General features: G+C 37.2%; 1 protein-coding gene across 2 annotated transcripts in view; it reads left to right on the forward strand.

Annotated features, from left to right (window-relative positions):
• The first annotated feature begins 4,922 nt into the window (after positions 1-4,922).
• The window catches only part of cfap20dc (CFAP20 domain containing), a 46,731-nt gene continuing 25,239 nt past the window's right edge, over positions 4,923-26,414 (forward strand). For both annotated transcript variants that reach the window (XM_049018324.1, XM_049018325.1), the window contains exons 1-9: positions 4,923-5,100; positions 5,261-5,322; positions 5,525-5,614; positions 9,121-9,214; positions 10,277-10,349; positions 13,630-13,744; positions 17,465-17,621; positions 19,884-20,030; positions 23,204-23,340. In XM_049018324.1, coding sequence (XP_048874281.1) covers positions 5,302-5,322; positions 5,525-5,614; positions 9,121-9,214; positions 10,277-10,349; positions 13,630-13,744; positions 17,465-17,621; positions 19,884-20,030; positions 23,204-23,340 — 834 coding nt within the window. In that variant the 5' untranslated portion in view covers positions 4,923-5,100; positions 5,261-5,301. The remainder of the gene's footprint in view (positions 5,101-5,260; positions 5,323-5,524; positions 5,615-9,120; positions 9,215-10,276; positions 10,350-13,629; positions 13,745-17,464; positions 17,622-19,883; positions 20,031-23,203; positions 23,341-26,414) is intronic.

A 26,414-nucleotide genomic window follows, 5' to 3' on the forward strand; every position in this document is an offset into this window, starting at 1 on the left:
AATGTCGAGTAGGAGGCTCAATGTGGGAAGGGTTTATAACGAGGGGTCTGTAATCATCTGATACTCTAACCCTCCTTATAACCCCCTCTTACCCCTCATGAAAATCCCCTCCTATCCCTCGTAATAAACCCCTCCTACTTGGCATTGCCCCTCCCACTCTACATTGCCCCTCCCACTCGACACATGACTCCCAGCTGCAACGATATATACTTGGGGTCTCCTGACAAAATGCCCCCACTAGGGTTGCCACTGTCAGTCTGAAGAAAAACAGGCCCCCACGTTTTTACAAGTGGAGACAGAGCTTAAAAATAATATTTCCAGAGCATATAACTTATTTTCGCATTCAGGGACCCCTATAAAATGCTGGGCCCTCTTTATCTGCCAGGGTATCCATACCCATCTGAAACCCTTTAATTAACCATATCCTTGTTAAAATAAATGTTTTATGATGCAGTTAGCAAATAATCCCTCTAATTTCAATTATTATTAATATAACACTTCTTTATAAATTTGAATTTGTGTTGTGATTTTGGCCAACGTATTAGAATGCATTTTCACCTTACAATATTTTCGCCTTACAATAGGTTTTGTCAGAATGTAACCCAATGATAACCTGGGGAGAGGTTATATTAATATCTCATGACATTGCATATTATACACAGGTATATGTTATACTCACTGCACAATAAATCACCTATTGTCTCTAAGACCTGTTGCAGATGTAACTTCAGGTTTACTCCCATGGTCATTACTCCATCTCCTACACATAAAAATTGATCATTATCAGTTCGATATATAAGGGTCTCCTTGTCATTTACAGCACACGTTAATCATATGGGCCCCTGGCATAGCGAGCATAAGCTGAGGGCCCCAAGGGCCTTTTCCATGCAGTGAGAATTAATAACCAGGGTTCCCATGCTCTCCAACATATACGTTGTGAACTGACCACCTAGCACTTGGTAGATAATATTATGCTCCTTGGTGCATGCAGTGCAAGCCTAAGGCAAGTGCACTTCCGAAATTAAGTAGTGAGCTGAGGCCCCCGGATCCTCTGCATGGACAGTAGCGCAAGCTGAACATCAGGGTCAGGCTTAATATCAAGGACAAGACATGACAATTCAGGATAGCATGGTTCTCTGAAGAACATCATGCTGCTTATATCACGGCTACTACTACACAACTACATGTGGTCATTCAGAAGTTCACATTGTTTTCACGCTTGTATCCAAGACATACATTTTTTCATCTCCTTCTGTCACATAGAGTATACCCTCATTAAGCAGTCCGTACCGTGGTCAAACACCCCCAAAATCTAGTTTGTTTGACTTCTAAGATGGGCCAGGTCACGATTCAGTTATATTCAGGCACAGTATGCATCTAGGGTGATCACTAACAATGCCCGAGCACAGAACACAGACATGACATCTATAATGCAATTGACACATGCATGTGCACATGTTCACTATACTGTACAAGGACCGGACCCAGAAGCAATGGATTGGATAAATTCTGATTTTTGTTTTATGTCTTATTCTTTACTTATTATTTGTTGTTTTCTAGTTGTTTTTTAATGTGCTCTGATTATTTTTGCTGCTATAACATCCGAATTTCCCCTCTGGGGATCAATAATGTGTTATGTCGTTTATATCCTGTGAAGTCATTTTCACATTTTAATTAAGTATTACAGAATTGTATGTGAGTGTGCCCTGCGATGCATTGGCACCCCATTCTGGGCTGTTCCCTGCCTTGCACCCATAGCCCCTGGGATCGGCTTCTCACCTCCCACAACCCTGAATAGAGCAAGCAGTTTCAGAAAATGGATGGATAGATGGATGGATATGCAGTAGTAATTATAATAACAATTCATCAGTTATTACTATCATTACTATTATACTTGTAGAGTAGGTGTGTTTTCACAAGTGCATTGTATAAATTTGACTTGCAGTCCAAATCGGGCAGAAACAGTTCTCATGTGTAGTAAACAAATCGCTGTGTCACATACTCGATAAATCTATATGTGGGCCGTCTGTCATCACATCCAAAGTGACTCAAAATAAGCTCAAAATAAGGACATTAATCTTGCTTTGTGCTAAGCGATAGCGCTTTTCATCCATGTTTTCTTCAACATAAAAACTTGCACGGTGATGACAAAAGCATGCTTGGCCCTTAATGTTTTGTGCTTTGTAAGAGCAGACCAGTGGGAGAGTGGGAAGGGGAGGCAATAGTGCTCAGGTAAGTTAACACCAAGCCAACCAGGCCAAGTGAGAGTACACTCATAGACCCAGGCCAATAATGCTACCTAGCTAACTTGTCAGATAACTTTAGCTAGTTCAAGACCTGACACATCAAAATATCACAAGCTAACAAAAACATAACTAACTATGATTTAAATCCCTCCAGTGTAACATTCTTTACTCACACTCTTTATTAATTAAAAGTTACAGTACTGTACAGTATGTCAACATACATGTCCATGTTGATGTACTCTTACTTACACTTAGATATCTATGTCGATGTGGTCATCACCCCAGCTAGCCAGTTATTAATGCTCTTTCATGCTGTGTTGCTATAGTTACAGTGTTTATCTAAATCATGTCTTTAGTAAAATTATCTCTTTATAACGCTAACCTGGTAACTTGTCAGATAAAGACAAGCCACAATATAGCAAGCTAGCTAAAATGTTTTGGTAGTGAAGCATAATCCCAACCCATTACATAAAGACTTGGGGGAGATCAGGGCAAAATTGTTAAGGTTTGATGAGTGGGTCAGAGCATTTTTGAAACAGCAAGGCTGTTGGAATGTTTATGGTCATCCATGGTGAGCAGCTACTGACAGGGTGTTAGGCTGTCCCATCTCATACAAACCAACAGATGGGCTACTGTGGCACAAATGGCAGATAATTTCAGTGATGGTCACGGAAGTAACGTGTCATGACACACAGTGCATCTCACCCTGTGCGTCTGATGCCACATAGCCAGTTAATGCGCACATGCTAACCCCTGCCCACTGTCAAAAACCCCTACAATGGGCATGTAACCAGTGGAACTTCACCTAGGAACAATGGAAGAAGGTCAATTAGTATAATGTGGATAGCAAGGTACATGTCATGCATCTGTGGGATGCATTGGACTGATATCTCTGATCCACAGCTACATGACTGCATATGCAGCAGGACTCGTTGCACTGAGCGTCATGGCACATTACTCCCATGGCCGTCATTAAATGTATCTGACATTTGTGCCACAGTAACCCTCCTGTTGGTTAATTCCAGACAGGATAGCCTTCATTCACTTCTTACATCGACAAGTGTTGGTCACCCAACATCCTGTCAGCAGGTCATGTATTTCCATCCATAGACCACACACACACCACAGCCGACTCTGAGCACTTCACAGGCCTTGCAGTTTTGGAGATGCTCTGACCTACTCACCCAGTCCTAGAAAAGTCACTCAGGTCTTCACCTCTGTCCATTTCTTATACACTCAACATGTCAACTAAGAGCACCAAATGTTGGCACAGCATGTAGTATAGCCCAGGCTGAAGCATGTGCCTTTTTCAAAAAAAGAAAAATCACATTGTACTATAGGGGTGGTCTTAATGTTTTGGCTCATCTTTTATTATGGATTGCTACTACAAAGCACTTCTGTTGTTGCTAATCTGGATACAATATTTAATTTTCTCCATTCCCCAAACACTTTATCGCAGCACGTGAGTCTAAACAAAGCCATGGTTACCAGCTGTGCTTGGCTGAGGATTTTAACCATACAAAAAACCAACAGACTGTTTTTATTAGACTTGGAATATTTTTCTTTTCACCTAACTAAATAATGTAATGTTCTGTGTAGAAGCACAGAACAATGTGCGCGTTTGCAGTAAGTGCTAAATTCCTTTCAGACTCATTTCAAAACTGTGAACATAAGAGAATTCATAGCATTGCTCATTTTAAAAATAAATATTAAGTGTTTTTTTTCATTATATATTGTTGCCTGTAATAAAAAAGAATGATTTATTGAGCGCACATAATTTTGTACATGATTGTCTTTTTCTACAAATATGAGGAAAAAATGACCTTTTGAGATTACAAAGGCTGTCAGAAAAATTAAATGATTTCCATTTGGCAGTAATGAGAACACAGGAAAATGTGTCTCGCTTTGAATAATTACATTTTTTTACACTTATAAGGAGAGAAATAATAAAAGTCATCTTCCCCTTTATATCGAGTCTGCTGTCTTGAGTATATGTATTTTTCCAAGTGAATAAGTTACATCCCTGTACAATACAAACTGAATGATGAGTGTCAAGCATTTTAATGTGAACACACAGAACCTCAGTGCTTACTGTAGTAAAGATACTGACATATTGTAAATGTTCAACATTCCAGGGAAAGGTTACAAACTGGGTTTTTAAAATGTTTGAAGAATGTTCTGGGGATTGATTAATGAACTCTCCTGTTTATCATGTACTGCCTTGGAAACACAGACATTTCTGATAGTGAATTATCCACAGTGTATGATTATGTATGTGTATGTACCCCCACCTTGTGCTTTATTCTGCCTGTCTGTTCTTTATTGGTATCTAAACCATTCGTCTTAGATGGCTGTCATAATGGGGCCAGTGTGTAGTTTATCTTGTTTGATAATTAATTTGAATCTATTCATTAGCCCACAATGTTTTTTTTTTTAAACTCTAGAAAAGTACTTTGAGTGTGACAACTTTGTTATGTTAATGTTCACAAACCCAGTCCATTGGGACCTTTAGCAATATCACTGACATCAGAATATTCAGCACTTTCTCATTTCAAACCGTTCCCTGATATGTACTATTCGTCTCTTCCTGCATCGACAGAATGCTTTACCACGGCGCATTCAAAGGGTTTGCGGCGTCCTGTGACCATGGAAACGGGCGTCCTCGGCGTCGAGACATATTGGTGGTTCGTTCGGGATCGTGTTACCGTGTCAGGCAATATTTAGCTATTTGCTATAGGCCTGGTTGTCAGGCTTTTGTGTAGCAGTAATGTTGCTGGCAATACTTTTTTTATAAGACTTGACTTGTTTTCTGTTTATTTTCTGAAGCACAGCATTATGTAAACGATAAGCGCAGGTATGTACCAGACGTTATTAGTTAGCATATTACCTATTACATATTGCATATTAACATATTCGAGTGAATTTTCTGTTTATTAATTATACTTTGTTAAAACATATACGGATATTTTGTCTGTATGAAATTTGTAATGTAAATGCGTCAACTCTTTCTTTAGCCACTTACCTGATGTTAAAAAGTGAAAAGTCAAAATAAGGAATGTTCAGAAACGAATATCAGGTAAGTCTGAATGTTTAATAATTCAGCAGCGCCCATCACATTAAAATTATGAGTATTTTTTATTCCTTTTTTTAAAAAAAAAATAAGATCTTTGCAACCTGCCTCTTTATCGTTTTAGCATTTCATACGTATTGTTTCATAAGACTGGTCTACAGAGTCATTTGGGTATTCATTGCTGTGTATGTATCGTTTTGCTTCGTAGGGTGGTGCGGTTGTCGACATCTTCAGTGCTCAGGGAAAAGATCCCGTGGCCAAATGGAAACTTCATGGAGGGCAGTCAGCGATAAGCAAAGTGAGGTTTTATTTTAGCATACATTCATTTTATTCGTAGTGTGACTTCATAAAATAGACTAGGAGACTAACTTGGTTAAATATCTCGCGCCTACCCTGGAGTCAAATTGACCCCTAGAGGCACATGTCCGGTGACTTCTCATAGTAACATAATTATTGTAAGAGCATGTACGAGATAATTAAAGGGAAAGGTATGTTTTGATGGTGAATACGAGTTTCTAGAAAGTATTTTAATTAAGTGAGAATTGCTGCTTTATGGTGTATAAGAACAGGTTTTGATTTGCTTGTTTGGTGTATATTGTCACTTTATCTATATGTAACAATATACCCAATTGTTGATATTCAGTAAATGGTGAAATAAAACATTTTAGGCTGAGCAATGTTTTATATAAACTATTTGATTTAGTGATGTATACATTTATTAAGCTCAATGAAAGTCAAACATGAAGAATAGATAGTATAATTTTGTGTTCTTTTAAATGCTGTCTTGTGCATATGTAAAAGTTTTGCTTCTCCTCTCTTGTAGAATATGTAGAATATCAGATTTTCTCCTTATGACCTCAGCCCTGATCATGATAGTATTATGATGCTGCTTTTTTCTGTGCTTTAGTACCTCCATTTGTGTAGAAAGATTATATAAATCTAGACTAGGAAGATAAAGTATAGAACAGGGCTGTACATTGGATATAATTAGTGCAGTGCAAGAAATGGGAATAGTTTACAAGCACTGTATATATGGAGGGCACCACAGGGGTTAGGTGGGTAGCACTGTTGCCTCACACCTCCAGGTGGGGGTGAATCCTGCCCCTACTGCAAGGGTGTGGAGTTTGCATGCTGTCTCTGTGCTGCATGGGCATCTTCCACCTTCCATGGACATGCAGGCTGGCTGACTGCTGTCTCTAAATTGCCCCTAGTATGTTTTTCTTGTAGTCCTGTATAGTGTATTACTCAGCCTTTTGCGAAATGGACTGTTCTCCCTGGCATTTGCTGACAGGAAGCGTCAGATAGCCATCAATCTTAACACAATGCATAGATTGGGAAATGTCTACTCACTCTACTGTATTCCACAATGGAGGCATGTTTAGTTCATCACCTCTAAAGAATGATCTGAAGTGAATTAGTTCATTGGAAAGATGGTTTGCTTTGTCAGTTTTTTTCGCTGGATGCTGAAAAATATTGTAGGTTTGCGAGTGTAAATTTGTGCTGATTCTATGGGTATGAATTTCCTGCCAGGCTGAATTCACAGAGGGGGAATAAGAAGTAGGTGAGATATAATAAAGATATTTCTGTTCACAACAGCCCATTCTCTCTTCTAACACTTGAACATTATGTCCTAAATTAAGAATTGATTCTTTTAGGTTATTTGGTTTTTACAGACACGTTCTGGCACTAGCTCGTCTTCAGTGCTGTAAACTACTGGAGGTGGCTTAGTGCTGAAATGCACCCATCATTCGATATACTACTAATAAATCAATAAGAGAGGACACACTTGAGAGTTTGTTTTTTTCTGTATTATGCATATACTGTATTATAAGTCTTTATTTAACTCGCACCCCAAGATCCAGATGAATTGAAGCTGACTCACTCCTGCCCTGTAGCTGGACTGGTACTCACAGCCTCCCCTATTGAACACAAATCAGAAAACCTGTAACACAAAGCTGTTTTCATGCACCGTTTCTGTACGTTATTTATAATTTAGTTGGAATGTTCTTTGTCACTGACCCAACATTCCCGTATTCGCTATATTCTCTGGTAAGCTGAGCAGAACCCACCCGATCCACGGGTCAACCTGTGGGACCCGAAGGATATGGGTCAACCTACAGTATGCATCACTAAGACCCATATCTTCTGACATCCAACCTCATGATGACCCTGCTACATGGACACAGTCTACTTTACAGTAGTAAATTCCCCATTGCACTATTTAACAATTTATGTAAATATGACATATGTTAACATGTACCTGATGTGTGTCTTTAATTTATGGAGAATAAAATTCACCAAGACATACCCATATGAATGAATGAATGAATCTTACATTTATATAACACTTTTCAAGACACCCAAAGCAGAATCAATGTGGAGCAACTTCAGCTACCACTGTGTAGCACCAACCTGGATGATGCAGCAGCAGCCATTCTGCACCAGTACACGCACCACACAATAGCTACAGTAAGGTGGTGAAGGGCCAGAAGAAAATACACCAATTAGATACAGGGGATGATTAGAAGGTCAGATTTTATAGGGCTACAGTGGGTAATTTTAGCCAGGACGTCGGGGTACCACCCCTGCTCTTTTGAAAATTACCCAGGGATGTTTTATGATCTCGGTTTTATATCTCATCCAAAGGACGGCGCCATTTGTGCAGCACATTGTCGCCGTCACTGCACTGTGGCATTGGGATCCACGCAGACCACAGGATGGGCTAACCTCAAAAACATAAAGGGGCTCTTCACTTTAATTATTTAGTTGCTTTACTGACGATTAGCCAAGCTCACTTTTAAGTATTTTCAGTGGAATCTTTTTTGGAGAAATTTAGGTGAAGTACCTTGTGAAGAACAGTTGATCCTCTGAGATAACCTATGTGTTACAGATCTGTGATATTTCCACTATGTTGTTTGTTGGCCTATGCAATTTATTTACAACTATCATTTTCAAAGATGTTGTCATGAATAACTACATATGCAGCTGAGTGCCAGGAAATGCAGTTCATATTTGAAATATTTAGCACTTATTTGAAACCTAGGCAGTGCTTTTAATTTCTATTCATTATTATACATGCAACACAATTGCATGTATAATTGCTATACTTCCATTGAAATGAAAGATATTTATAATCAAAAAGGGTTATACAACACTGGAACAGACTATGTAGAATGGTTTGGGTAAAGCTGTTTTTGAAGTGGTTCTGTTGGTGTTATTATTGGTAAGATAAAATAGATCTATTTATCCATCTGGTCCGGCACCTATCCAAGGCAGCATAGGGCACAAGGCTGGGGTGCACACTGGACTTGATGCCAGTTCATCATAACGCAGTCTTACACTGTGGGTAATTTAGAGATTGCAGTCATCCTAAATGCATATCTTTAGACATGGGCAGAATATATACATACTACACATACTGAGAGGAGGTGAGATTTGAACCCCCAAAGCTGGAGTTCTGAGTAACCATGCTACTCATATACTATGTCTTACATATGTGTTAGAATTATATTCAGGAAATATGTATTTGACATATTAGCATATTTAATATTCTACATATGATATACTGTAGTCTATTTATGGTGTACCTAATATATTTTAACAATATATTGTTAGTGCTAAGTTTGAATGACCGTTCCAAATGTAAATGATGTAATTTTAAGATGCTCTGTATTATAAATAGTGCTGAATTTAAAAGGCATATTAATAAAGATGTTTAAGGCACGTTTCGTAAATGCATTGCCTAGGAATATATGTTTGTGTATTTTTTCGTAGTAATACATGTATTTTCTCTGTTATCTTCAGGTTTTTGACAAAGAGATGAAAGGCTTTGTTTATATTCTGGAAGGCAGCAGCCAAGCAAACAAAATGCAGATGCCGAAGGATAACAAAATGATGCGTAAGTTTCGAAACTCCCTTCAAGGTAGTTTTAAATGGTGGGTTGTTAGGGTCCCTTAGAAATGTCCTCGTTTTTGAAAGAAAAGCAAGTTTTTGTCTTTTAAAATGACATGAAATTGATCAGAAATACAGGGTAGACATTGATAATGTTGTAAATGACTGTCATAGCTGGGTGTTTTTAATGGATTTCTACAAAGAGTAAGTGGATTTGTTGAGTTTCTTGATGGCAACAGGAGAGAATATCCACCAGAATGTGTCACAACTCGTTGAGCTTCCTGAGATATTATAGGAAAAACAGTCTCTGCTGATCTTAGCTGATGATGTATTCATCCATTTCAAGATATTGATGATGGTGGTCCCTTGGAATTTGAATGATGTGATGACAGAAATGGCCCACGGGACCGGTGTCTGGTTGTCTGTGGAAGTCAAACAACATTTGCACTGTTGTTGACAGCATTGAGTCACACATTGTTAGGAGCACACCACGTTGCACGATGGTTCACCTCTCTGGTTTTATCATTATATGAGCTCACTGTCAGTATGGTTGTCGTCCCAAAGGGATTTGGTAGATTTGTTTGTGAAGGTACAGTTGTTTGTGTAGAGTGGGAATATGTGGGGTGAGGAATCACAGCTGTGGAGAACATTTAGCTGGGCTAGCTTGCTGTGACGCAAGTCTGGAACAATTCACTTCATAGTCCATAAAAGACCCTATAATAGGTGTTGGGAGTCATAGTGGGGTGAAGGAGAGCCATCATAAAACATTCAGCCTAAAAATTTGATGATAATTTTCTACAGGCACTCTAAAATGCTCTAAACTGGGTGTGTATACATTTTTAAACATTTATCTGCTCATATGTGTGCTATGCACATGGGTTAGCTGTGCAAGAAGTGGAAAAAATACAAAGGGCTTTAAGGGCTTGACAAAGTGATTTTAGATCAAAAAATGAAAATGAATGAATTGAGTTTTAAATATAAAAAGACAAGACATGTAATCAAGTTATCTGTCTAAGGTAAACAATTAGATGAAGGATCTTTAAAGACACGTATATGCTGTTTTTTTCAGTTGGGCTTAGCCAGAGGTTCCTTGTCCTTCAGGTGTACCTACCCCTGGGAAAAGACTTCTCCACTGAACTCATGTAAGAACCTCCATAGCAAAGCACTCATTTTTACACAGAATCACAGCAGGTACTCCATAAACGAATGAAGCTAAGAGCTGCTTAATGAGAAATCTAGGTTACGCGGTTTTCTAGGAGTTAAATCATTATTTTTTTCTCATGCCTGTGTGAACTGATGACTAATGTAGTGCTACCTTCAATTTATCATTGCATACTTCTACAGTGATTGCCCTATGAAAAAAATGCTCATTTATTGATTAATTAAAAGGCCAGGTATCAAATACATGCTTGATGAGCAACACCCTTATTGTCTAGTTGTTGATGTTTAATAAGACAAGCAGGGAGATTTATGTAAATCTTCTAAAATACAGAAGTTCAAAATCTATAACCTTTAAGATAAGCATTTAAATATATAAAATATTTGCAAATTTATTGCAGTAACGTGACGTTATTTCAGGCAGATATTTTATACAATACTGAAATAGACTGGGTGGGATGGTTTGGGTAAATCTGAGTAACGTCCGAGGTGGTTCTGACTGTCCTATCAGATGATTGTTAATGTACATGTATAAGTCATCAGTGACTGATGACTGCTCAAAAATGCAGTGGGGAGTGGTCTAAATTCCACAGAGCCTGCTGTATTGCCAAAAAAAAAACTAATAAAAAAAATTCAAGGATGGGGAAGGAGTGATGGAATCCTGAGGCAGCAGGAGAAGTTGAAGATCTCAGTCCATGCCAGATTCTTTTACAGTGGGCAATCTGAAGGTTTTAAGGAGGTAAAGCATCTGCATTGGGGAGATAAAAGTGAGAAAAATACAAATAAGACAGAGATTATTTAAAAAAAAGTTTTTTAAATCACTGTATAATAGCACAACAATTATTGCTGGTTAGTCATGTTTCAAGCATTGTCCCTGAAATGATAAAGTTAGTTATTGTATAGAAGAAGACAGGAATCAATGGATTGTGGTGCAGCAGCAGATATAATCTGTTTCAAGGAACCCCGTTCTGGGTGCTGATCAATGCACGCAGTCTCCTGCCCACCATTTATTTGTAGGTAATTTGGTGTTTTTTCATGTGTATGAGTCCACTTACGAGCAATATTTCATGTATCTACTTTAATGGTGAACAAAAACTTAGTTATATGTCTTTTATGTGGCCCATCATTCAGACCATAGACTTGGTTTTGCATTAGATATCAGATTAAGTTCCCTGCTCAATCTAAGTGCACAGCACCTCAGCATGCTTGAACAAGCAACCTTCCCTTATGTGTCCAAGTCCATAACGATAAGCTATGATGCAAAATTAGACTTTTTCGTTTAAATAGGATGTACTAAAATGACTGTAGTCTCCCTAATGATCATCAGCCTAAACTCTTACGAGCTGAGCTATATTAGCATAATCAGTGCTTGTCCATACAGTAGAACCATAAAGGGATGCTCTCTTAGTGGCAAAAGAGTACAAAGGCAGTCACGAAGTTAGACACATTTAAGACATGTATTATAAATAAGCAACATCTTAGTCACGATTCTGTTTTGCATGTCCCCAATAGTTTCAGCCGTGCATTTTCATGTAGGCCCATAATTGGTCTTTCTTCAGTATTAATTTATTCATATCCATATACTGGCAGAGCATGTTAATCCTTTGTATCCTGCTGTTAATTCAACTGAAAATGTGAAGACAGTTTTAACAAAGGATCCCTAAAGAGAAAAACTGAAAAGATAAATGCACCTGTCAGAAGTAATCTGTTATTTTAGTGATTGGGTACTGCTGCAATTTATTGTGTGCTTCTGTAGTAAATTTGTGCAATGCTGTTATGCCAGTGAAATTGCTGCATTAAGTTAACAATAATGATAACAATGATTAATATAATAATGGGTAAAGTTAAAATTGTAAAAGTTAAAAAGGATGGGAACAAAGTAAGATATTCATATAATACAATATAGCTTGAAATGTGGTTAAATTGTAAAAACATTTCTAACTATTTCATTCAAATGAGGAGCAACTGTGATTCATTTTGTGGATCTTCGTATAGCAACGATATTGTCTGTTGTGCTGGTAAGTTCCACATACTGTATGCAGGTGGATGATCACATTTCCAGTTCCTGATTTGTAGTCAAGTTATGATTGTGTTCTACTTGACAATAATTCTCATGGCAACAGATATCAAGTAATAAATTATTACTTTAAGAAAAGTAATATTTAAGAAAAAATTAAGAAAAGTTTTTTTTCCCCCTCAGGCTGTTCAGATATAAAAATGCCCATTGTGTCTCTGTTCAAGTCATGCTTTTTTGATACATATTGGCACGTAAGGGTTCTCAGTGCAATTGAAATATCTAGCTTGCAAGTTATTTGACAAAGAGCATTCACAATTCACTGAATAACACTGCAGTATTATTTATTTTTTTAAATAAATTCAAGATTCAAATTCAAGATATAGAGACATTTCGTACAAATACAAAATTATTGCATGCACATTCTGTTGTCATTTTACTACAGCTCGTCTTTCTGAGTTCGGCTCATCTCTCCAAGTTGAGGGATTAGCAAACAACATGCAACATTATTTTGATCAGATTGTTGGCATATAATTATTCAAAGAACAATGCTTGTTATCCACAAATATTTCAGTTCTTGTCAAGCATTGGTCATGCTAATTCATGTGATCTTTCTTAATTAATCGATAATTGCAGCAGGAAGTGCTTTTTAATCAGCAGCTGAGGACACCAAAAATATCACTGTTTTTCTGAAAGCTTGTGTGTAATGAACTTGACATTTATTTTTATTTTTTTATCTCTGATGACTATGATTATTTATACCGAACCATATTTTACCAAATAGTTAAATAAGTGATAGCACACTAATCACAGATGGAAATTTCTGATTAGTGCAAGGCATGGTTTTGGAAAGTGGAATGACATGCTACTGTCATGTATCTGACAGGGATAAGACTTATTACATATCTGTCACTTGGATTTTTTTTTCTTTTTGATTTTAGTAGCTGCCAGTTAGTGTGTGTTATAACATAACAGTAAGGGATTTTGGACCAGTTTAATTATTCCAGCCCTCTGCCATCTTGTGGAATATAAAGGGGGGGAGAAACCTTGCTGGTGGATGAATTAAATGAGCATGTAAAGCAAATTCTCCTGCTGCCAGTCTTCATCTTAATGTTTAGGGGGAATTTTTTACTGCTGATTTTATCTAGAAAAAGTACATTCTGTGGTTTTGGCTTTGAAAAGAGTGAAATATTGTATGTACTCAATCTGTGGCAATTCACTTTTACTTTTACCCATCCGATGCTTTGCAGAGTTACAGATTTAGAAAATCTTAAGAGAAGATTGTATCTCTCCACGGTTCATAAGGAATTCACTGCAACCCCTCTGCATGCTAGAATACCTCTCTCCAGTCTCAAGCATAGCATTGTGAGTATTACTTTGAAAAATTCATTTTCTTACATTTTCCTATCAATTTATGAAGTATACACAGAATGGATAAGGTACAAATAAAGTAAGCATATATTCTAGAAAGATTATAAAAAGTTGAGTCTAATCATTTGGTAGGGAAGTTTTCCTAGCTAGGCAAGTTTGAATCAGGGTTACCAACTTTGGTCAGTTGGCTATCGTAAGATTTTCAATTTAAGACAAGTCTTGACATGTATGTAACAGTTTTAATACCTTGTAAATAGTCTGCAGGGTTTGCAAACTAGCTCAGTGCTTTTGCTGTAGCTAGTTTTAGGTTTATAATGGAATAATATGGATGCGTGAGTCTTGGCAATCCTGTTTGAATTGAGCCTTGAGCTAGCTTTCAGAAAGGGAACAATTTAAGATTTTCATATAATGTAATACAGCTTGAAATGTGTTTATATTGTAAAAACAGTTCTAACTATTTCATTAAAATGATGAGCAACAGTGATTTATTTTGTGCATCCTCCTATCCATCCATCCATTTTACAAACCGCTTATCCTACTGGGTCGTGGGGGGTCCTATCCTAGAAGCAATGGGCACGAGGCAGGGAACAACCCAGGACAGGGGGGCCAGCCCATCGCAGGGCACACTCACACACCATACACTCACACATGCACACCTACGGGCAATTTAGCAACTCCAATTAGCCTCAGCATGTTTTTGGACTGTGGGGGGGGGGGGGGGGGGGGGGGAACTGGAGTACCCAGAGGAAACCCCATGACGACATGGGGAGAACATGCAAACTCCACACACGTGTGACCCTGGCGGAGACTCGAACCTGGGTCTCAGAGGTGTGAGGCAACAGTGCTAACCACTGCACCACCATGCCGCCCCTCCTCCTAGCCAATTCAACTTTATTTATAAACACTTTAAACAACCAGCATAGGACCAATGTGTTATACAGTGAATAAGTTAAGAAAATAGATAAAATGAAACAGCATCATAAAAATAAGAACAAAATAAAACACATATTTCATAACAGCCCTATATTAAAACAATATAAAACAACATATAATTAACTAAAACAATCAAAATTAAAAAGAGCTAAAACAAACATCTCACAGGGTGTCAAAAGTCAGGGTATAGAGATGGGTTTTCAGAAATGATTTAAAAACAGACACAGAAGAGACCTGTCTAATCTCTAAAGGCAGCTTGGGAGTCACTACAGCAAAGGCACGGTCTCCTGCAAGTTTACGCTTAGTCCTGGGTACATTCAGGAGCAGCTGATCGGCTGACCTGAGACAGCGGGTGGGTGTATAAGGCAGTAGCAGCTCAGAGAGATAGGATGGGGCAAGGTCATGGAGGGCTTTAAAAGCAAATAATAGAATTTAAAAATGAATCCTAAAAGAAATGAGTAGCCAGTGGAATGAAGCTAAAATAGGTGAAATGTGCTGAACCTTCTGAGTGGCAGTTAAAAGACGAGCGACAGCAACAATATTGTCTGTTGTACTTAATTTTACCCAAAATAGCTGTGCATGGGCTAGCAGTTGTTTTTTTTTTGTTTTAATTGTAGAAGTCCAACCTATATCTTTTGTCATTGCTCTGTGTTTTAGAAATGAATTATTGCATACTGTGTGGCATGCTAGCAATGTCACTTTGACATTGACGTTGAGATTTTGAATCCCACCCTCAGTATTTGCTTCGTGTTTGCACATCCTTCACGTTTGGCTGACTTTCTCTGGGTACTCCTGCAGCCTGGAGACATGGTTAGCTAAATTAGCAACTCTAAATTCCATGTTTGATTGTGTATTGGTGTGCCTCCTGCAATGATCTACTATTTGCTGCCCTTTCTTTCCAGAGTCTCTGTGATCCTTTACTGGACAAGTGATTGGAATATGAATGGTTGGATGGAAGGAAGGAAATACTAAACTATTGTATTACATAGTTTATAAGACTTATTTAACATACAAATACAGATATATTGCATTGTATACATAACATGTTAGTGTGTTTCTAAACTGTGTTTGAGGTGACCTTCAGGGGCAAGTTATACTTTTGGTGTTAGCCACACCACACCATGTCTCTTCTATGGTTCTGCTTAGAAAATATTTAATTTTTATTATTTTGATGTGGCGTGGCAGCAGGGGTGACCACATTTTTCCTACTGCACAAGCTATCTTTTCTACTGCACATTTACTACAATTACTACACCCCTTAGACTCTGTTGAGCATTTTATGTCCAGAAGCTACAAATCCAGACCAAGATTTTGTTTATACCAAACAGCTGAGCATGAAGTCACAGTCACATAATACTCAGCTGGTTGTCAGAAACAAAATCTTGGTCTGGGTTTGCAGCTTCTGGTCCTGAAATGCACAACACTGCCCTTAGATCCAGCCCTGAAGCTCACATTCAGTAAAGTCTGGTACTATCTGGTATAGCAACTTTACTATTAACAAAAACACAAATAAATTTTTGGATTATTCCCCCTTCTGGCTCAGTGGCTACCTATGTTTTTTGCGAAACACAGTGTTAGTTGGCGATAATATGTCAAAAATTGTCAAACAAACTTATTTTAACAGTAGGCAATTTCAGCGTCTTACTTCTGTAGTTACTGTGCTTGATCACACCAGGCCATATTCTGCGTAGTAAATATGACATAAGAACATGACATTCGAAGTAAAATGGCTATAGAGATATTAACAATTTCAATCTCCATGAATTTATGACACTGGTCACATTGGCTTTCCTTATCATTAGATGTATACCAATAAATTCATCTGGGTCCTGATATTATTTTAAGCACTCATGCAAAGCCTAAAAATGTGGTATCAACAGCAGTTCACAGCTTTACTCCCCTGAGTTAGTAATAGAAATGTATTATTTAGATTATTTATTGGCTCATGCTGCTAACTTGACTTAATTATAACTTAATTATAAACTCTTATGAGGGTGTGTTCTACTTTGAATCTAGCCGCTACCTTACAGGGGACTCTGGCCCCTACCTCACAGACGCTTTTAGCCCCTACCTCACCAGGGAATCTAGCCCCTACCTCACCAGTGACTCTAGCCCCAACCTCACTAGGGACATTAGCTTCCTATCACAATGAGGACAATGGCCTCTACCTCACAGGGGACTTCAGCTCCTACCACATTGGAGACTCTACCCCCTACCTCACAGGGGCCTCTACAAAGTTCCTCTCCTGCAATGTTGTAGTAAAATTAAATATTTTTTTATGAAAATTTAATTTGAACTGGGTATGTTATTTTGCGGTTATGCAAAATTTAGTCATATAAGTGACATCACTCAAATTTATTTTGATTATTGTCTTTGCAAAGTGATGTAAGTATGAAAAATTCATCTCAGTAAACACAGATCACAAGGCAGGGGAGCACCTTGGATGGGATGCTAGTCTAGCCTTGGGACTCACATTCACACAATGGGCAATTTAGGGATGCCATTTTGGACTGTCAGAAGAAACTAGAATACCTGAAGGAAACTTATACTCACATGGGGGAGACCATTCAAACCCCACATACACAGAAGGTGATTACAGAACTCCTCAACTAATAAGGTATCCATATCAAAGTATCTTCATGGACCATACTGTATTCCATCCATCTATCCGTCCATTTTGGACTGAGAAAAGTTTATGATCACACAAATCTATGAGAAAAATTTATGTTCATAGAGACCAATAAAAGCTCTCAATTGACTTTTTTTTCTTATGATTTTCAGTGGAGCAACATGTGCATCGACCTTATGTCTTTAACGGGTGAGATATTCAAGGGTGCTTCATTCCTTTCACTGGATGGAATTACTGTTTCTGCCACTTGCCGCCTCAGGAGAATCTTTACAATGAAAGTGCAGCCAATGGATGCCTTCAGCCATGGCAGTATGTATTTTACATAATATTAAAATGTGTTTAAAGTCTAATTAGCGTCTACCTCGCTCATTTAGTTCCAGAATTGGGCTTAGATGTGACAAAAACCATGGTTGTTGCCATTAAAATATTATGCAGATACATTTATTTTCCCTTTAATCAATGTGTTTTTTTATACAGTTAGTCAGTTTCATTTATTATCCAATTATGATTTATCTAACATCTGGGTTCATCCCAGCTTCCATCCTTATGCTGCTGTGAAAAAGTATTGCAACTTGCCTGGTTTGCAACATTGTTCCACATTTTTGAAATTCAGTTTAATTATATCATCAGACATACAACCACAAAGTTATTTTGCCTTATCTATACCCATATACAGAAAGCGATCTGACAAATACTGCAAGCAGCAGGTGATTGTCACATCCCTGCCTGCTTCATCTGTTAAACCCTCTTGTTTCCCCTCTGGCGTGGCCTCCAGCAAGCCCAGCCCAATGCTTGTTAGCCTTACCTCTCCTTCCAGCCCCCATATGTATTATTCCCAGCTATGTCTTGTTAGTTCCCATCGGTAATTGTATTTAAGTGCCTTGTAGTCGAGTAGCCCCAAGCTCTGTCATTGTTTCGCTGTCCCCAGTTTTGTTTGTCTCTCTTCCTGCTAAATAAAAGCCTCATCTAGTGGTTTTGCCGCATCAGCTGCATTCTGGGTTGTGCTTCTCTCCACCGGTGTGACAGTGACATAAACCTCAATTTATCAGCACAAGTAACACCACCATCAAAACTTGTTGGAAAATCTTTGATGCCCAACAGGGTTACTAAGTGATTTTCACGGTTAAGGAACATATTGTCACACTATAAGACCATTTTTGTGGGGGTGTTTTGTGACAGTATTCAATAAATAAGCAGCTTATTTGTATATTATATTAGTATTTTTTAAATTATAATTTAAATTGTCATTTAAATGAGTATTTATAATTATGTAATTTAAATTATTATTTAAATAGTTTTTAAAAGGTTTATTTAAATTACAATTTAAATGATACCAGCAACCATTAAAATTATCTGTCAAAGTCACCCATCAAACTCAGTGGGCGGACTCTAAACAAAACCTAATATCTGATTGGTTGCAATAAGTTACAACAGGTCGACTCACCTAGTCGATTAAATTCTTATTTTGTCTGTTTTGTCCTGGTGTGTTCTTTTAACTTTAAGATAACAGTTAAGCTGTCCTAACTTTTACTGGCTACCACATAGGGTTAGCTATAGATAAACCTATTTTATTCATATGGTCTGGTTATTTTAATGGTTGCTGGTGTCATTTAAATTTTAATTTAAACAATAATTCAAACAGGATTTTAATTTTATAATGATAATTTAAATAACATTTTATAATTTAAATAATAACTTAAATGGCATATCCATTTATTGAACACTGTCACAAAATCCCCTCCATACATTTGAAGTTTAAACAATAATGCTAGACATTTGTCCTTCTTAAATAAATAACTTTTTCGAGATATTTTATATATAGACATATATTTGGATTGAAATAAATCTCAATGTAACTGCTGGGATTTTGTGGTAGAGATTTCCATCAAATTAAAACTGATGCTTGTCCATATTTTTCCCCTTTAAGAGTTTCTAAAAATCTGTAAATGAGGGTACAAACCAGTAAATGGAAACCTACTGATGTGATCTACACAAAGATTGCTGACATTCAGAGATGCCCTAATAATGATTATACAGTGGCTATAAAAATCCACCCCCTTTTGTCTTTTAAATTTTATTGTGCTTTATGTAGGAAACAAAAGACAGTCAGTTTCAGCAGAATTGTTCTAGGTGTATCATAGACAATAGAATGCTTATGCATTCAATCAAGTTTTTTTTCTATTTAGAAAAAGGTTTAGTTTTCATTTTGATGTTTTTTTTGTGTTTATCAGGAGGAAGTAATCACAAGGCATGCAATTTTGATTTTAGCACAATAATATTTGTCCAAATCCAGTGACAGCTTTTTAACTGTCTTATTATAATTGGCTTTCAGTGAATATTAATGTTCCCTCTGTCTGTAAAACATGCTGCAAAGATTAATGATCTAGCTGGAAACATGTTATTTTCAGTTTATATAGTTTTACTTAAAAGTAAATCTAATTTTACTATCTGTTTTATTCTTGAATTGTTTTAAATGTTTTTGTCCCTTACAAAATATGTGTACAATATATATAACATTGATTTGCTTGAAAAAGTTTTTGTTTCTGAACGCTGAGTTTGTTCGTCCTCTAGCTCCTAATATTTGTGGTCATAATCTTGTGGATGTGACACCACGAAGTTTTCAGTTTCCAGCAGATGTCCAGCATATTACTCAAGTAGTGAACATGGACATGCTGAGAGTTGAAATTTCGTCCAGTATCTCTTCCACGACAGAATCTGGTAAGTCAGAAAAATGAGCTGGCATTTCTAAATTACTGACTAACTTTTCCCTTTGTTTTAATTTGTTTATAATGGGTTTATTGTTAAGACGAGAATTAATGTGCACAGTTCTGCAGCCCAGTTGCTCATCCTTTACCTTGATAGCAATTAGAGGTCTATGGACATTAACACTTTTGGTTCAAAACTGGACAATCAGGTGTCAGGTTTTAGCCTAGTGCTCCATAAAAGAAGCTCCCTTTGTTTTTATCACAGGTCTGCAATGGTTTTGGGATCTAAGTGAATTGATGCTCTCTGTTTTATTCACCCTTTATTCTTGGGGCAGGATGGGTAAGGGAGATGATCAGCTAGGGAATGCTGTCCTCCATCGCAGAAACAGTGAATCACAAGTAATGCATAGAGGAGGAAACGTAGAAATGATTGTAGTGCTTTATTTTTATAAATGTCTAGCCATGCCATGCATTTGAATGTATGTCAGTATAAAATTGCTGTAATGTGTTATGCTAATTTCTACTGACATTAGTCTTAGACTTTCAGTTTATGAGGTGGGGGTATGGCTACATTTAGTGCACTTATGTTTTGACATAACATTTTTACATCAACTTATATTTTTGTTACATAGAAATGAAAAAAAATCTGATTGAGATATTAGCAAAAGCAGAACATAAGAAAAAATACCGGACTTCTGTTGGTAATTACTTTAACGGAACGCTAAGATTTAATTTCAGAGGATATGATTATACTTTTTCAGGAATTTTGCATCAAAGTCATAAGTATGCTGGCTATATATACTGACTCAAGTGGCAAAAAAACAACAAATGCATGTACTTTGTACAAATTATATGGACATTTCCGTCTATGGCAGTTTTGCACAGCATACAAAACGTTGTTTCACCAAAATGAACCTTAATAGTAATATAACTATAAAGTTAAAATTCATTATCATTTAGTGAGATCGATTGTTGTAATGGTAAATAGATTTATAGGACACGGGCAATATCCCCTGACCTGCATTTCCCCCCTACACCTCTGCACCTTCCCAGCAACTCACACATATCATTGGTAATTAGTGAAGCATTGATGTAAACTAACACCGCTGATTTTGGAGCCCCAGTTCTGCATAATCTCATATATAACTTAAAATCTTGTAGCTCAGAAAACTCAAGTATGAGAAACAACAATATTTTGATATTTAGGTAATGGATGAATCTTTCACTATGAAACAACCCTTGAACAGGGGTTGTTCAATCTGCTTAATACACATAATGCCCCACTTGTGGTGACTAGAACAATCCCAAATAAAGTATAAGTGCTTACCCTTATTTGGCTGTTTTGGCTAGCCAAGTGTAAACAGAAATATCGTGCTTGTGTATGAATAAACTTTAGTATTGTGGTTTTTATGAAAATGATTAAAGGTGCTTAAAAATAAGCAAATAATAAACTGAAAATCTGAACAGCAATTCAGTTCACCAACTGCTAGGAATATATTCAGCAAATAGCAGCATAAACTAAAACATCATTTTTATGTGCAGAGATTGAATATGGGTTCATTTAACTGAAATGAATTTATATCAATGAAATATTTATTAAAATACCAAGTCTTTAATTTGAGTAATTTTTTGTAGGTGAGTTTGATTTTCAATGCCTCAAGGAAACGACACTAATGTGTTGAGCAAAAGCTTGTTTTTTGAAGGACTTTTTTTTTTTTTTTGCTAAAAGCTCTACCTCTGCTGATTGAATGATGCTGCTTTGAAATCCAAGTGCCCTTGGATCAGAATCCCATACCTAGAGACTGCAATTATGTTTTCTTATGAGAAATATAAATGCACCAGTAACTCATTATAATTCGTTTCCCCTCCAATAGCATTTTTTCAGTCTTCGCATTTTTATTCATTTTGACAGCTGTCTCGTTCATGTTGATTTATCCAGTCATGCCATTAGAAATAAATTGCAGTCACACTGAGGGGATTGTGATGTAAATGAGCTCTTATAATTGGTCCCCATTTTATTAGCATAACAAGCCTAATAATGGTTAAAGAAGATTGATATTAAATCTGGTGTTCAGTGTAATAATATAGAGGCATTAACAAATTATTATTACAGTAGCATATTTAGGATAAAAATAACAGCCTATCCAATTCAATTATTCACAAGTTTACTCTGGGAAAAGGTCCCCCCTTTTCAATGTTATTTAATTTCCCTATATGTGTCAGGTATGGTTTGTTGAGGCATTTCAGCTAATCTTTGTTGTTAGACCTCTGCAGTTTTATAATTGCCGTACCTTATTGTACTCATCTGCTATACAGTACAAGTTGTATTTTTTCTGCATGAAAACAACCAAATAAGGTTAAGCATTTACACTTCATTTGGGATTTTTTAGGTCACACTGTGTATGTTTGTGTATGATGAAGATCTGTTTTGTTAAGGGGTGCAATAAATATAAAATGATGTATGTTCATTATACAGTAAATATTATACTAACCCATACCACAGACATTATATACAGTATAAGACATGAATAAAAAGTTGTCGTTCATTACTTATCTTGGTCAGTCCTACAATTTAGATATGCAATTATATTTATGCTTTAGTTACTCTGAAGATGAGACCATATTCAGATGAGACAAGACACTCTCATTTAAGGATACATCGTCTTCTTCCTTTGAATTCTAATCAGTCATCTGACCTTAAAGTCCAGGCTCCAGGCACCACATATTTCACTCCCCTGCTCTCACACATTAGGCATCTGAATATACACTATAAGGGTAAATGTCAGAAGTGTTAAAACAATGAATGCAATGTACTAAATGGACAGGCAAGGATTGAAATTCTGCAAACACATTGCTCATCAAGTTTTGAGATTTGTCCCTCTTGTTGCAAGTTTTCTTCAGTAAGCAATTTTTAAATACAGGTATGCCTTACTCTTAAGAGAGACAAACAACAAACTAGAAATTACTGGAAGATTTATTACTTTATTCCTAAAAGTAAAATTTCCACTAATGTTACAATTTACTTCTAAATGATTATATAATACTTGTCTTCTTCTGTTGTCAAGATGTCAGTCATATGTGAACAGCCCCAACGGATATGGAATATTACTAAAAATTGTCTGTCCTTCAGAGGTTAGTGATGGGAGAGGAAAGGACCAACAGCTATTATCTTCTTATGCCTCACAGAACAGAAAAACAGTCCAAGTTTAACCGGCGTACGTGGGCCAAGGAGCCATTTTGTGTCCCACATTGCTTTTGGATCAAAAGTGCTGGGGCCTCCTCCAGCTACAGGAAGGAAGACCAGTGCATCCAGTTGTCTAGAGGTATGAACTGGCTTATAAACTGAACTGTAAAAACATAACATCAGTAGTTCTAACACACATAGGTATTTCAGAGTAGTTTACCTTACAGCTGTGTAAGATCCCTTTAGATAAATGTACTGCACTCTCTAAAATGACATTGCAGGTTTTCCCTGTTTTTATGTGGTTGAATTGAGCCTCAGTCTTTGTCTGATTGCCGTGCATTCAAAAACTGTGAAACTTCCTAGAGGCTGGAGACATAACTGCTGTGACATAACCTCATTGTTAAAAAGGTTGGATTCCTGTGCACATCAAATTTTACAGTTCTACAGCTCCTGTTTCAGTTTCACCTTGCAGGTCTGGGAGGAGGTTGTTAAATTTCTTTCAGCGCTGCCTTTACCTTCTATGTCACACTTTTTCCTTATACTGCTCAACAAACAGTAGCCATTCTTACATGGGTGGTTACATGGGTGGTTTAAGATGAATTTGAAGAGCTTACAGTTTTCTTCACATGTCTTACAGGATTTGTGGTTATAGAGCAAGATGACACATTTTAAATGATAGTTTTATCCATTCACTGATTTCACTTTGTGGGTTTTGGAAGATTAGTGACTATAGATTTGATAGGGTCGGTGCCAGTTTGTCCCTGCCCTATGTGTCTTGTCCCTTGTTGGCCAGCAGATGTTGCTGGTCAGCGTGCTTCCCCCCTCTGTCGTGTAGCCCTGTTGTGTGTGACTGTGCCATTGGGCTGCTGCGTAGCTCAATGTGTTGAGTGAGCTACTCTGAGTCTGACTCCTTCCAGTCAGGCATTTGAGGTCAGTCTCACCTTTTGGTTAATATATATTGGTTTTATTTTTCTTAGTGTTTCAATTGTTTCCTTCATCTTTGCTTTGCGTTCCTGTTTTTGATCTTTCTGAGCATGCCTGGGTTAACTGTGTTCTGCTTGTACTTGTTCCTAGTTTTTTCTAGCATAGTCAGGCCTTTGCGTTATGTGCCCTAGTTTCTACTGCTGTGTGTTGGTAATTTATTTCAGCTGTTGTTTGTTGTCCTGCACCTTGGTTGACTGGATAATTTTTGTGATGGTCCACCCCTTCCCTCTGTTAAGTCCCCTTTTTGTTCTTACGTAAGTGTCTGCTTTTGTTTTGTTCCTTGTTGCTGTATTGTGGCTGTTTCCCTGTCTGGTTGATTTCCTATGTTGCTATGCATTTGTTAGTCGTATCTCTTGGATTGTTATTCCTTGGTAGATTCTAGGTTTCCCTGTATTACTCACTGTCTAGATTGTTGTTTTATTGACTTTGTTTTGACCCCTTGCAGTCCTGGGAGCAGTGGTGGCCTAATGGTTAGGGAAGTGCACTTATAATCAAAAATTTGTGGGTTTGAAACATATGATTTATCTAGGACCATATGAACTTCTACCAACAGAAAGGAAATGCTCAATTGGCCATTCAGTTAGGGTAACCAAAGCAGCCATACCAAATGTTCCAATACTTAAAGCCCTTCTTGGTACTTGGGGTGAGACTTGAAACACTTTCTTTGTAAAAAGTTTATGCAAATAGCCTGCCTCTGAAACGCAGTAGAACCGCTGTTCATAAGAACAGTTGCACACTCAGAAAACAACAATAAACGAGGTAGAATAATAAAAACTATAATAATGGATGCATGGACAAATTAAGTTACCCAAGAAATAATGAGAGCATGAAAAGAAGTAAAGTATTTTGTATAATATACTAGGACAACAAAGTACTGGAAAATGTTTAAGAATTACAATGTGATTGTGTTGTAATAAATATTGGGGTATTTATAAAACGAAAAATGAGTTTGACATAAATTTCTCAAAAAGCCATCTAGGAGTGATTTAAACAGCAAGGATGGAAATGATTATGATTGTCTCAGACAACACATGTAGCACTCATGCAAAAGCAGGTGAACTGTAAAATGATTTTTAAACATATGCTAGATAATCTTGAAAAGGAATAATCATTAAAATTACAAAACTTGATAATTTTTTTCCCTATGAAAAAATAAGAATGTTTTAGTGAAACCTGAAGTCCCTGCACTATAATGTCCATTTACAGAACTGAAAGTAAGAAAAAGCCTGATCTTAACCTAGCTAAGTGGCAAAGTGAGAATTGCATGTGATGTTGGTATTAATATTGCACATTGACCAGCCCTATAATATACTACAGCCATTTTTTCAAACTTAGTACAAAATCCTTTGAAGTGCTGATACCGGTTTTTATGCCAATGAAAACCACATTGAAGTACCGTACTTTTGGTACCTTCTTGAAGTACCATTGAAGTTGCATTGAAATTAATTAAATTCTTCTGAATTTTGATTCATGAATAGAGTAGGGTAACAAATCATACATTTTAAATTTTGCACAACCCACGTACACAATAAGGTAACCAGCGAAACTTGCTGTGTATTCAGTCTCTTCCTGGGAAAGAAAATCACCCCTTACTTACCACCAGCTATGACAATGGCAGCTTTTCAGAAAATTACGAAACTCAGCTGGAGACAGTGTTTGAGAAAGCGGCATCCAAGAAGCCTGGTTGCTGGTCTAAATGCTGTTTTGTGGCCAGACATGAACCCCTTGGAACATCCCATTAAAAAACAATTAACAGAGAAATACAGGGTGGCCTGGGGTGCAATAATGAGCCTCCTTGGTGTGGTGCAGGATACATTAAAAGAGGAAGACACTGGAATTTTGCCCTCAGTTCCAGCTTCTGATAGCTCTCTGTTTCTAAGCCACCGGTGGATTCTTGTAGACTGTTAGTGATACACATGGGTCTCAGCACAGTTGCTGTGTCCAAATCTGTGCATGCAATAACCGCATTACTATTGTGCCATGGGCACAACTCCATATAATGTCCAGCAGGAGGGGATGCCTTTCATGATACTAAAATTGGTTTTCATGCCATTGCAGATATACCTGAAATTTTAGGTGTAGTGGATGGAATCCTCAACCCTTTCTATAATCCCAGCATCTTGAATCCCATCTGTACCTATCCAGAATGGTTCTTGGCACTAGGCGTAGATGTCCAGGTGATACGCAATCATCCAAGACATTTTATAGACATTGTGGCCAAGTGGTGTT

The sequence above is a fragment of the Brienomyrus brachyistius genome, chromosome 6, assembly GCF_023856365.1.
Source record: "Brienomyrus brachyistius isolate T26 chromosome 6, BBRACH_0.4, whole genome shotgun sequence".
NCBI classification, from domain to species: Eukaryota; Metazoa; Chordata; class Actinopteri; order Osteoglossiformes; family Mormyridae; genus Brienomyrus; species Brienomyrus brachyistius.